General features: G+C 35.4%; 1 protein-coding gene across 1 annotated transcript in view; it reads right to left on the bottom strand.

Moving 5' to 3' along the window:
- Window positions 1–577: 577 nt before the first annotated feature.
- The window catches only part of drosha (drosha ribonuclease III), a 49749-nt gene continuing 36196 nt past the window's right edge, over window positions 578–14130 (bottom strand). The window contains 8 exon segments of the mRNA XM_048170307.1: window positions 578–670; window positions 673–711; window positions 1083–1129; window positions 6702–6794; window positions 8370–8473; window positions 10970–11052; window positions 11396–11537; window positions 12480–12585. Coding sequence (XP_048026264.1) covers window positions 597–670; window positions 673–711; window positions 1083–1129; window positions 6702–6794; window positions 8370–8473; window positions 10970–11052; window positions 11396–11537; window positions 12480–12585 — 688 coding nt within the window. The 3' untranslated portion in view covers window positions 578–596.

The raw sequence follows: 14130 nt of genomic DNA, 5'->3' as shown, positions 1-14130 counted from the left end.
TTTTCCAAAATCCCAAATGGACAAAATATTGTTTAAAATTCTGTTGTAGATTATGATCAGTGTTTTATGTTGAACTACATAAGATTTTTTGACCAAATGATGTGCTCTGGTAGTCCAGTCAATCTTCACCTTTGATTCATGATTAACATTCACTGTAAAAAAAGATTTGTTGGTTTAACTTAAAGTAAGTTACCTGGTTGCCTTAAAATTTTGAGTTCATTGAAATTAAAAATTTGAGTTAATACAATGAAGGTGAAACTCAATATTATGGTTTTCTGAACCACATCAATTATTGAAGTTGATTTGACAAAAGAAAAAATGTTTTATACAATGTTGACCTGCCAAAAATAATAATTATAGGCTTCAGTATGCACACAACAATCAAACATTTTGATGGTTTGGTTTATTTCACAATTTTTTTTCTCTTTTTAAAACATAGCAGTATGAAATGGAATAACAAAAAAAAAAAAACAGATTTTATACATAGAATAACAACAACAAAAACACCAAGGACAGATAGTAGCTTCATTAAGCCTGCTGTTGTGCAACTCACTTCCTATAACATCCTGCTTTTTTCCCCTTCACTTTCTGCTGTTCTACCCTTCATCACTATCTCTCTCCTGACGCTCTCGCTCTCGTCTCATCTCCTTCAGTTCTTGCCGGTACTTCTTTCGATGAAGCGCTTCTGATGAGCCATCTGAGGAAAATTATCTGCAGAAGACAAGAGGAAAAAAAAACATGTAAAATAGAAAACCAAGATTTTCATAGCTTTTAGGATTGTAATGTTTGCTTCAACAAACCAAAAATCTGCACTGTAACATTATTTCCATATGTGTTTGCAGCAGTACAGGTTAAACCTGAAGTGTAATTTTCTGCACCACTAGCAGCACCAAATTAAATTGAAAAAGTAATGTCATTGTCCCCCATCAAACAGGTGCCATTTGGAAGTTTAAAGATACTGTGGTATTTTCACAAAACTGGAAATGGTTTTAGAAGAAACACTTTCATGTAGGAATGATTAATAGCTGTGATTATTGATAGAGAATGACAATGTTCATGGAGCTTTTCACAATATCACTCACATTTCTCCAGGGCATCCATGGCTGCACCCATCTCGGCTTGTTGAATGCTGTTGGGATAAAATGGAAAGTTATAAATGTTCAGCAGCTCAAATAATGGATCTTTATCATTCTACTGAAAGGATTAAATGCATGGATTTAATGACCCAAATAACCTACAGTAGGCATCTTTATCCATCCACTTTTTTTGTTTTTGTTTTGATGATCAGATATTACGAATTAAAATTCAATGGAGGCCAAAGCAATCAATAATAGAAATGGTTCGTGTATAAAAAAAAGCAAAAAAAAAAAAGCAAAGCACATACATATTCAGTGGAAGTCTCTGGACCAAAAAAATTTTGCATCCAATCATTGCATTCAGTCCAAATTAGTGGTTCAACAGATCACAAAACTCTTGGTTCGGATCATATTACGGTTTTTGAGTCATGGATTGGATCATTTTTCGGATCAGCAAGAAAAAAAATATTTTGGGGTTGAAGGTAACTTTGCTTACTTAAAGCACACTTTAAAGGGATAGTTCACCCAAAAATTAAAATTTGATGTTTATCTGCTTACCCCCAGCGCATCCAAGATTTTAACTCCAACCGTTGCCGTCTGTCAGTCAAATAATGCTAGTGGATGGGAACTTCTACTATAAGAGTAAATAAAACTTGCATAGACAAGTCCAAATTAAACCCTGCGGCTCGTGACGACACATTGATGTCCTAAGACACAAAACGATCGGTTTGTGCGATAAACCGAACAGTATTTATATCATTTTTTAACTCTAATACACCACTATGTCCAAACGCGTGCAGCACTCGTTAGTAAGGTCTGATCGCGCTCTGACAGCGGCAGTGATGTCTCGCTCTCATTGAAGTATATGCGCGAGACATCGCTGCTGCTGTCAGAGCGCGATCAGACCAAACGAATCGAGTGATGAATGCAGTTGGACATAGTGGTGTATTAGAGGTAAAAAATGATATAAATACTGTTTGGTTTCTCGCACAAACCGATCGTTTTGTGTCTTAGGACATCAATGTGTCGTCACGAGCCGCAGGGTTTAATTTGGACTTGTCTATGCAAGTTTTATTTACTCTTATAGTTGAAGTTCCCATCCACTAGCATTATTTGACTGACAGACGGCAACGGTTGGAGTTAAAAATCATCATTTGTGTTCTACTGAAGAAACAAAGTCACCTACACTTGGATGCGCTGGGGGTAAGCAGATAAACATAAATTTTCATTTTTGGGTGAACTATCCTTTAAGTAATCCGATACCACAGAAAAACAACACTAGCCTAATTAAAAAGGTAAAACATTATTGAAGGCAAATGAACAGTCAGTACAAAATAAGATAACAGCACGCAAGTAAATTCTCTTTTGCCTCTTCTAGCGCTTGGATGGTTTAAAATCTACCGAATGTGTAAACTAGCAAGACAAAACACAAGCAAATTATAAACGTTCAGTCTCTGGCAGTCAAACTTGAAATTAATCCGCAAACCATTTGTGCCGAACTGTGGGGCCTGGTCCGTATGGATCACAGATCAACAAGAATCCGTTTAACCTCTAGTCAAACGCAATGATAGGATGTTCTTCCTGCCTGTCAACCTGTATTTCCATACCTATTTATGAGACGACAGCCCATGACATTCTATTCAGAGCTGTTCACGTCCTCGGAATTATGGCAACACTATCAACGCTGAAATTAATCTGCAGCAGTCATGTGGAACAAGTTGTTCATTATTATTGTAACATTGTGTGCTTTGTGGTAATTTAGTGCCGTCTCTCGTGGTGCTTTGCAGACTCTGTCCTGGATGTAAATTTAACAGGTTACCATCCCTCAAATGAAGAATACTGGATTGATAATCACACTTTACTAACAACAATTAACTCATACTGAGTAATTTACATTTTAGACGATATTGCCAGATACTTGTGTATTTTTGCTCAGTCAACAAAAAACTGTTTCATATGCAGCCAAACCAGGATCAACCATTGTGACTGAGCAAAACACAGTGCTGTTTCATTTCTGAATGAATCAGTCTTTATGAATGAATTGGCTGAGTGAATGAAACATCCCCACCACACATGCACAAACTGACAGTCTGTCTCAAATACACAATACGGAACACCACACTTATATTATTTTTGGTGAATTTTGTTATTTCTCATGTTAACTTTTGAACAAGAACAATGCACTGTGGCATTAATTCAGCGCACAGCTGCTTCTGCTCTTCTCCTGCCACGCACTGCCATGTCACCTCACCATGCAGTGTGAATGCTCTAATCTGTTAATATGGGCACCAAAAACATATGCGCTGCTTACACGCCCAGTGTGACACAGGCTTAAGTTCGTGTCATCAAAAAAAAAAAACAAAAAAAAACTTTTTGCTCAGAAAGTGCTGTGAAAACTGATTTGTGAGTTTGTGCACATTTTAACATCACATGAGGTCGAATTATTTTGTGGATTGTCCATATTATATGTATGATGGAAGGATTTTTTTTGGTGTTGAGGTTAGGGTTTCAATTATGCAGTCTTCAGGTGTAAAAGCCAAAAACCAATCACTGCACTTCAAAAGAACCACCTCAGTCAAACAAGGTGGTAGTGTTATGGTCTACTTATAGTAGTGTTATATATTTGCACAGCACTGTGAAACAAATGCAGGAAATGTTTGGTTACACTTCTGCTTCAAATGCTGACTTAAAGAGTAACAAAACAATTTTTTACTAAAGCAGACAAGACTTTGAAGTAGAGCGTTAGAATCAAGTAAAGAATCAAGACTGTATGATCTACAGGGAAAATATCCAATCTGCTAAGGATATTAAAAACTGAAGTCTGATTGTGTCAACAATCGATTGAAACAATCAGAAGATATCTTGGAATAATTTAGGTAGATTGGAGAGTGGCATGTTTATTAGGCTGCTGCTCCTTTAAGACCAGACGCATGCACAGATCCAAAATACTGTTACCCCTGTTTCATACATACTCCGTTTGCAGGTTAGACTGAAGTTCTTTATGACCTGCAGGATTTCTTGTATAAAAATTTAAAAGCGAATTGTTTAACCCTTGTGTGACCTTATGGACATTTTTATCCATTTCAGTTCTGTTTTTTGTTATAAGTGTGCCTTTGTTAATGCCAACTACATGAATTTTGGCTCAGGTGTTTATTTTTATTGGAATTTTAATATTTTACCCTCATTTCCTTCAAAAAAATAAATTTTTACCCTCTGTACAAAAAATACTCACACACAAAAATGTCCACATTGAAACCCATTAAAACTGCAATTTTTTAACCCAGGGCCATTTGACTATAAAATGATACAATATTTGCAAATAGGCATTCATTCTATCGGCAAGGCTTCAAATTTTACATTTTTACCATTTTTTTACTAGATTGTGCCATATTTTCAAATTTGGCATATAAAAGAAATACGCTTTATTTGTGTTTTTTTGCTTATGCATATTATAGAGTCAATTGGAAAAATAATGCTGCTATAATTGTGTGGGTATGTTGGTAAGGATGACAGAGTGTAGTTTGCATGTGTTTACTGAACATTTAATGTGTGTAATTAGTTTGAAAGAAATGATATTGTACTGGCAATCAAAAATCCCACTCCATGTATGAGTCACACCCTTGGCAGGGTCATAGGGCCATGTGAAAACTATGAAAAAGGTCAAAGAAGGTTAATGAGCTTTGAGGTTTTTCTTTTTCACCCAAACATGCATCTTAACCCTTGATTGCACTTTTTCACTTGTTATTGTTTTTGTACGGAGATAAAAGTTGTGCTTGAATTTGCAGTAGAAGTTCAGAAGCCCCTAAACACATTGTTTTAGTTTTCACCACAAGAAATGCTGATTGTTTAGTCTGGTAGATTTTATACAAAGTTTGAGTTCACACAGGTGTTCTCACAGCCAAACCTATAAATATGTGGTGCTTGAGGGGTTGATCATTTCATTGTTTGCAAGATGAAGAGACGTTACTCAGCAGAGGTAGCTCTGAAGCTAGTGTTGCCCACTGACAGTGAGCACACAGGTGCATTAGAAGCTGAGGATGTAAAGAAATGTAAAGCGTTAAAATTCTGAAAATGAATGAATGTTTGGTAATTATGAATAGATAAAAAAAAAAGTCAGTCAGTGAAAGTGGAAAAAATATTAATATATAATATTTCTATGACAGTTTTTTGGCATGGACATTTTTGTCCATTATGGACCTGTGTTAAAAAATCTGACACTACATAAAAAATATAAATGCCTCAAAATTAATGATGTTGTTCTTCATTGACACACCCAAGAATCTAATAAGCAAAGAAAAAAAATTCTGCTTAGCATTTAGTTTATGAAAATAAACTACTATTTTTAATTTTTTCATAAAAAACCACCTATGGCATTATGTAAACAAACCAGCATTTAAAGGGTTACAGTTCTTAAAATTAATGAATGTTTGGTATCTATGGATAGAACAGATGCTGGTTAAAAAATTGACATCAGCGAAAGTGGAAAAAAAAATATTAATAAACCATATTTTTGACAGTTTTTGGACATGGACATTTTTGTCCATTTTGTACCTATGTGTAACTTTTTTTTTGATGCACAAGGGTTAAATTGTTTGTGATTTTAACATAGGCTATAGCTTATGTTCAAATGTTTTGCCACCTGCTTGGGCAACATAATATATAAATCTTAAGTATTACTTCATATAAATATAAAGTAATGAATGTAATAAAACATTTAAAACGTAGTGTGTTTAAACATGACATCTATGAAAGAGTGTAGCCTATGTACAAATAGAATCGCAATGCTGACAAGCCATAACTTTTGGATTTGAAATAAAAATAAGTAAATGTTATATTTGTGATATACAGCCATGGATCAGCTGTGCACTGCAAACGCGGCATATGTGAAAGCCTTACAGTCTATGGTTAAAGCACAGTAGCGCATGCTGCTTCTGCAACGCATACGTACTGCAACACTCACCGCATATGCACTGCAAACAGAGTACGTGTGAAACAGGCCTTACTGTTTCAGTTCTTCCTGAACTGTTTACGACTGTTTTTACATACTCAGCAAGATGGGCATTGTGAAATTTTTTAGAGTATTTGACCATTAATAAGCTAATTTCGACACTTGTATGTCAGAGGCGACTTTATTATGTGTGTGCGCTTCGGAAGCGAGCGTGAAATCCGCAGAAATGAGTAGAATTATGCACAATCCCACGCTGAAATTCAGACCCGGTCACACCAACACTATTTAACCGGAGTGAATGAGACGACTGAATGAGAGGCGGCAGGTGCGTCTCAATTCACTTTTGGAGAGGAGAGAAAGAAAGCACAGCTGGTATTGGTGTATCGATACTGCAAAATATATATCGAACATCGATATTTTTGATAACACTAGTGAGTACTGGGCTGCAGATTACACCCCCTTATAATAAACATTGTACACTGCAATTTAAAAATGTAGAAATATACATACTGTAATTCATATTATATTTTGATGTTTGTCAGAAAGAATGAAGAATATCTATGATCCAACAGTTTAAATTTTGACTGCCAACTTGGTTTTTATCACAGTGTCAGACATTTATCGTGGGGATATGCAAGGATGTAGCAATGAGAGTAAACATCTGGGTGTATTAGTACCTTGGTCCTTTTCCACAGCCGATACGTTCACCTTTAAAATACACTGCCACTGTGTAGGTCCTGGCATGAGAGGGTCCAACTGTCTGAAGTGTTCTGTAAATCAAAATGAAGAGCATCACAGTTGAGATGAACCATACCACTTAACCGGAACAATTAAGTGGATTTGTGGCCACATTATACTACTATTGTATCAGAATAGAAAAAGTGAGGAAAGGACTTTAAACGGTCCAGTGACCTTACAGCAGTAAATGTAAGTAAACATAGGACAACATATATTTAAGCTAGAGAAAATGTATCACCCCTCAACTGTACCCTGTACTTTAGCTCAACACACAGTAGCTGGCCAGATCAGACTTCTGTTGGCATTTCTGGCAATGATTCAGCCAGATCAATCTTGAATTAGGCATATAGATGATAATAAGTTTCATATAGAATGTGGGGGACAGGTGATCTGGGAAATGACTGTAAGGTAATACAGTCATTTCAGCAGATATTTTTCTATATAACTGAATCTAAACTTTATTGTTGCAGGATGGATGTCTCTTCAAATGCTGACTTAAAAAGTAACAAAAACAATGGTTTGTTTGTTTATGACTTAATGCCATGCAAGCTACCTTGGATATATTAATTTCCTTTTTATAAAGGGAATTTTTTTTAAAAATTAAATTAGGTTTTTAAATTTGATCTTAGATACAAAAATTCTAAAACTAAATCAAACTAAATCAAAATCTTTTCATACAAGTCAACAGAAAAATAAAGAGTTCTAACAGATTTCAAACTAACACAATCCATCAAAATATGCTTCAATAATAATGGATTCTGGCACAAGGGGCATAAAGGAGGATCTTCACCATTAACAGAAACATATGGGTTATGAAAACAATGGAACAACTTTTCACAAAAGCAGACATCTCAAAATGTAAACTATATTACCAAACAACTCTCTCTATATAATGTTGGATATGCAAGTATATAAATTTATCCACACATACATGCAGTATAGCAGTAGTTCCACTTTGGAGGTTTCCTCTAACCCTAATCAAACACACCTGAAGAAGTTAATCGAGGTCTTCAGGATTATTAGAAATTTGCAGGCAGGGGAGTTTGATCATGTTTGGAGCTAAACTTTGCAGTTAAGTGGACCTCGAGGGCCAGAGTTGAGAACTCTTTCAGTTACATCGCGATATACAGTATATATACCCACTACATAGCAAATCTCAACTCTCCAGAGATGTTTGATTATGTTCAAGCCTGATCTCTGGCTGGGTCACTTTCATAGAGTTTGGCATCTTAAGGGCATTGTTCTGTTCGAAGGTGAATTTTTGGCCCAGTTTCTGGCGTTCTGGACCAGGTTTTCAGTAATATCTCTGTATTTTGCTGTATTCAGCAGCATTTTCTACCGTGACCAGTTTCTGCCACTGCAAAACACCCCCACGGAATAGTTCTACCACTATTGTTTTTCAGCCTTGGGATGGTACTGCAAATGTGATGAGATGTGCCAAGTTTCCATCAGACATGACAATTGGAATTGAGGCCTCAATTCCAAGAATATTGTTCTCTGAGTCCAAGCAGGATTTCATTTTTCTTACCGAGTAGAAAAGATTGCTGGATCTTTGTAAAGGGATGAAGAGGTGAATCAAAGGATGTTTATGGACATTAGCTTCTTACTTGTATAGAGGAATGTCTGGCTCTTTGCCCTCTGTCCGCAATGTTAAACAACACTGCTGCAGCTGCGATTTTGGATCATTCCAGTCCTGGTTCAAGATGAATTCCTGAAACAATAATTAAAATAGTCAAACAGTAGTACATTAAAAAATTAAACATTTTTATGTACAAACACAAAATGATCACAAGATACAGCAGCTTTTTTAATATTGTTAAAAAAGTATTGTTAGTTAACTATTGTGTAGTTTTAATGTCGGTTCTTCCGGTTCATATTTCCACACCATGAAGGTAAGATCTTATGGATTTATGAATGAACTGCTCATTTTAAAATCTTCCCAGTCTACTGACATTTGTTATGACATCCGCTTCAAACATTACAATGTTCATGATAACTTTAGTTAACTCTACAATAAGTAAATCCTCTTCACCAGCTAATTACTCTTTAACAGACTACACATCACTGGTGTCATCACTGGTGATTGAAAGCTCAGTGCATTTTTGTTAAAGTATTAATAAAACGGATAGTTCCGGTCCTTGATTATGATTGGTTGAGCCGCGCTTGAAGCATTGTAAATAACTCTACAAACGTACACCTGTGATCACAGTACATCAGTATTACTGTGCCACTGCGTCTGTGTGTTGCAGCGCCAGTGTGTTGCATGGCAACCATTCCGCTTATGAAGAACTAAATTGCTTGGCAGAACAAGAATATTTTTTTATCAATAGCATTACATTTTTATGTCTGTGTGTTTATTTTATGAAACCTTGCCAGGTATGTGGATTAACTTTTATAAAAAACAATAAGCCCTGCTCCGTGTTGTGCATAACAATGCCCCTTAGCTGTTATAAATTCACTGTAAACCATGGCTTCTTGGGGCTTATTGCTTTAATTTATACCAAACATTTTTATAACATGCCTCTGCATGACATGATGTTCTTTATCTTATAAAAAAAAAAGAAAGAAAGAAAAAAAGCTACATTTGTTGACTTTTCCTTTCTACTGGCCAATGATGATTCTGAAAGAAAATGCACCAGCCAGGTGTCTACTGTTGCTAGCCACTTTTTTTTTTTTTTTTTTTTAAATGGGATTATGGGAGGCACTTCTGGTTTGGGGAAGTTCCACTCAAAAAGACAAACAAATCATTTAAATAAATCATAAAGGTTGCACTACAAATAATCCTTATCCGTCAGTTTGACTGAATTGACTGAAATTTCCTTCAATTTCCTATTTTCAGACGTCAGGAGAATAACGTAACGTTTGCCATTTTAATGTGACATGGTACTGTATAACAAGAATATCTATGGCAAGAGCTCTTTTCAGTACTGCATTCTTTTCCACCTTATTATTTTCTTTTTTCCCCTTTGTATTCCACTGTAACAGTATGAAGAGAAAACAAAAAAGCAAAAAAAACAACTTACTTCGCATTTGTGGTCTGCTCTCTCGATTTAATGGATGATATATCCCATTAATAATTCACTGGAATGCATTAAGAATCTCTTGTTTTTCTCCCCAAATCTTCACTTCTCTTTCCAGGTTTGTTTTCAGATGGATGCTTCAATATTTAACTGTCTCCTCTTTTGACTTCTAATCCCTATAAACTGTGTTACTGGAATTTTTCTAAAGCAGGTAAATTTAATATTTATTGTCTGTCAAATTGATGGTAATCCTTTTGAAATGGTATCACTCAATGTTCTAGTTAATGAATATTTTTGATTAAGGTAATGTGTGTTACATAATACAGATATATTACTACAGTGATATTTAAAATGTTGTAATATTGCTGCGGAAATAATCAAGCTTTTGGGGTTATTCATGGTTTGTTACAATTCATTAATGATTTTAGACTTTTACATTTCCTTTAAATGTTCGATGGTTGAAGGGTGAGTAGAATAATGTCTCACTGTACCCAGTTTTTGAAAATGCTTATTGCCTTCATAGAGAGAACCTTTCGCTGATTGTTAACACGTTTAACGGAAGTTACTCCATTAATTCGCTCAAAGTGTCATGGGGTGTAGGAAAAAGGTGGATAGTAACGAACGCAACATTCATGCATATCTGAATAACAGATAAACCACGCTCTTAGTTCAGTGTTGTTGTTAATGTGGTTATTTCAGCAAACAGTTTGCTTCGTACATTGTTTAACGGCATTAAGTTGAATTTCATTCATAATTCAATGGAACTGTGAATTTAAATTACAGTTTAAAATCAGTCCAAGCTATAGAAATATATCTTCATACTTACAAGTAAAGCTTCAAGTAAAGAACATCTCAAATAATTTGCGCATGTAATAATTTAATGTTAATATATTTGAAAGCATTGAATCGCTATCTAATTGCTATTCATTAGATTTTTAACATTTTAAATTTATTATTGACCGAGAAACGATTCACAAGGCAAAAAATCTATTTTTCAAGATCGATGCATATGCATCATCAAGATTTGGGATCGATGCATCAATAAAACAAGTGAATCGTTACACCCCTACACGTGAGTCAAATAAAAAGCATCGCTTATAATAACTGATGAAGTGCAGACATGTGAATATGGGTAAAAATATCAGGTAACCTGTTTCTCAATTGATCTCCAGTTAAGTTTGCCATACCTTGAGTCGCGGGAAGAAGCAAACATTCATAAATGTGTGCACAAACTCCAGGTCTTTATCTATGTAAAGAGCTGCAATGAATGCTGGGAAAGGGAAAAAAAGAGAGAAAACTTAGCGATAGAGACAATAAGCAATAAGAATTTTAGATGGATATATAATTAATGAGTATATTAGGAATACAAACAAAATAACAGTGCTGCACAAAATAATTTATTAAATAAATAACGACATTCTGTAGGACCTCTTGGATTTAATTATTTGTAATTAAATGTAATTATTTAGATGTAATTATTTAACTTGTTGTAATTTAAATTATTAGTTCCTCTGATGATAATTATATTATTTATAGGAAAAGTTCATAATTTTTGTTAAAGTTAAATGCAGATAATTGCAAGGGAGCTTTGATTTTAGTGTCGTCACACTTACACTCCAGTAGATCGGCTAAAGTCTTGGTCCGCAGGGCAACAGGCCGTTTGGTCTTATCGTTGGTGATGGCATATTCCTGCATGCCCAGTTCCTCTGCAACCTTTGCCTGAGTCCGGTTATTCACCAAAGAGCTTCGCAGGAGCTACAAATCACACACATCAACAAACTTCAACAAAGTTCTACTGACTAAACAGATCCCATCATCTTGATTATAGCATTCCCTTATTTGTCCAATTTATTTAATAAAGAAACATTATAAGGCTTGTAAGGTCGTGTGTAAAGTTCAAATAATTTCCTGGTTTAAAACTTTGTTTCATTCCTGAATAAATTGGTGCTTTTGAATTAATTGGCTGAACGTAAAGTCACAGTAAAGCTGAACTTTTCTATTGAAATACCAAGTGAATAGATACCCTTTAAATGCAAAATGTCTTATGTTTATGTTCTAATATTGATGACATTATTACAGAATTATGAAAAATGGTCAAAGGTTAAAATGGTTTTTAAAGATCACTGTAGTGAACACTGTTTCATATTAAAAGGAGGGGTAAGTGATATTTCAAAAATACTGTTTGGAAGTTAGTCGGACTGACACATGAGCAAACAACATCAAACGTGTAGCCAATCAGCATTAAGGGGCGTATGACGGCTGTGGAGAGAGAACGAGCAAGAGGGAAAATTGAAGAAAGATTGCAGAAAGAAAGATGCGACAATACAAAAGAGAAAAGCTCAGAAGAAAATCAGTGGAATGAAGGGTTATGAAGATCTTTAGGACCCACGGTAAAGCATTATTTTGTTGTGCGTCAGCTGTGATACACAACCATCCACTCTCGCACTGCGTGTGTAACAGAGGCCAGCTAGTAAAAGATGTGCAGGTAAACCTATCTCTTGGTGCACGGTGGTTAGGATTGGAGGGTGAGTTTTGGAGGCGGAGCAATGAAGAGAGGGGTGTGCTTGTTTGGGTTTATTTCAGATATCAACAATGTCCATTTTTGAAATATCACTTACCCTACCTTTAAGAGAGGATGGAAATTAATTGGATACCAATTTTGGGATAAAATGAAGACTAGATGATGGATATACTCACTGTCAAATGTCCTTCATGATGGTCTGGGAAGTGGATGAAGAGATATTCAGTTGCCACCAGCTGCATAATAGAATCTCCCAAGAACTCCATCCTCTGGTTGTGGCCTCTGCAGACAGATAGATTGGCTGCATAAAGCTCAATTCACATATAGACTAAACATGTGACACCAAATGAACGGAAAGAATACATTAAAGGTATTCGGTTTTTCAGTAGGAAAGGTGTCATTTAAATGGCACCTAAAATAATAATTAACAATTTTTACAACAGAAGTGATTCAATCAAAAACCAACTTTGGCTCGATAATAATTTTCCTATTGTCACTGTGAAGCTGCTTTGAGACAATGTGTATTGTGAAAAGCACTATATAAATGAAGATGACTTGACTCAATTCGACAGTTAACTAATGATAAGATTACTGAAAAAACTATCATTTTTAGAGTGTCCGTTGGGCCTGATCACATTACTAAACCCTTCAGGGGCTGTATGTATAAAGCCGCTCAGAGTAAAATTGTAGTCTCAAAAATGACAATTTTATTTTTATTCCTAGACTTAAGAATAAGTGTGATTTATAAAAGGTTTATAAAGTCTCAGCTACTTAATTATTAAAGGGGACCTTTAATGCCCCTTTTACAAGATGTAATATTAGTCTCTGGTGTCCCCAGAATGTCTGTTAAGTTTCAGCTCAAAATACCCCACAGATCATTTAATATAGCTTTTCAAATGTGCCCCATTTTTTGTGTGCCCCTTTAAAGGAAAATGAGCTGCTGCTCCCGGCCCCCTTTCCAGAAGAGGGCAGAGCTTTAACAGCTCATTCTTCGGTTGCTCAACAACAACAAGGCTGGAGAATCTCAAGCCTCCAAAATGACTATTGTCAGGAACAGTGTTCAGTCTTACATTGTTCAAACTGGAGTCAGACACTGATAGAGAGACTAAGGAAGAAGTCACAACTTTTAGAATGCAACTGGATGTTTCTAAATGGTTAGTGGATACATTTATGTAGTTGCTGTGGAGTTGATTCAACTCATCAACTAGCATGTGCCGTCACGTTAATCTTTTGTGCAAATCCAGCATTGAATTGACCCTCGTTTGTGAAGCAGTCCGGCGTAAAATTACAGCATGGTAACAACACTCTACTACAACAACTCTTTCTCTTCTCTAAAGCAGCCCAACATGGCCTCACCCCATTTGTTGTGTGTTCTCGGGGGCAGGGTTTATGAAAATTTTAGGGTTAGTGATGTCACTTGTTGTAGTCCCTACCAGCCGTTTGTTGTAGTCCTTAAACAGAGAATTCTTTAAAAGAAAATATCTTCCTTTGTATTGAACTTTGAGCGTTGTATCTTTGCAAAATGTTCTAACAGCAACATCATCCACCAACTAAAGTTAAGTGAAAATATAATTAATCACCCCTTTAAACCCTATAAATCCTACTGTATATTTGATACACAAATTTCTTAGACCTCTACATTATCAACATGATCAAAACTTTGCTGAAAAACAAAAACAAACAAAAAAAAACATGTTGTAGACAATCTACTACATGCCTTCTGTTGTCTGATTAATAGTTTATACTTATTTAGCAATTAAAAGGCCTTTTAGTATAATTCTAAAAACGTCCCCCTTTAGGTTCTGGTACACATCTTTTTTTTGCTAT

Source organism: Megalobrama amblycephala, linkage group LG20, assembly GCF_018812025.1.
Source record: "Megalobrama amblycephala isolate DHTTF-2021 linkage group LG20, ASM1881202v1, whole genome shotgun sequence".
In the NCBI taxonomy this organism is placed as follows: Eukaryota; Metazoa; Chordata; class Actinopteri; order Cypriniformes; family Xenocyprididae; genus Megalobrama; species Megalobrama amblycephala.
This window is presented reverse-complemented; position numbering and strand designations above follow the sequence as displayed.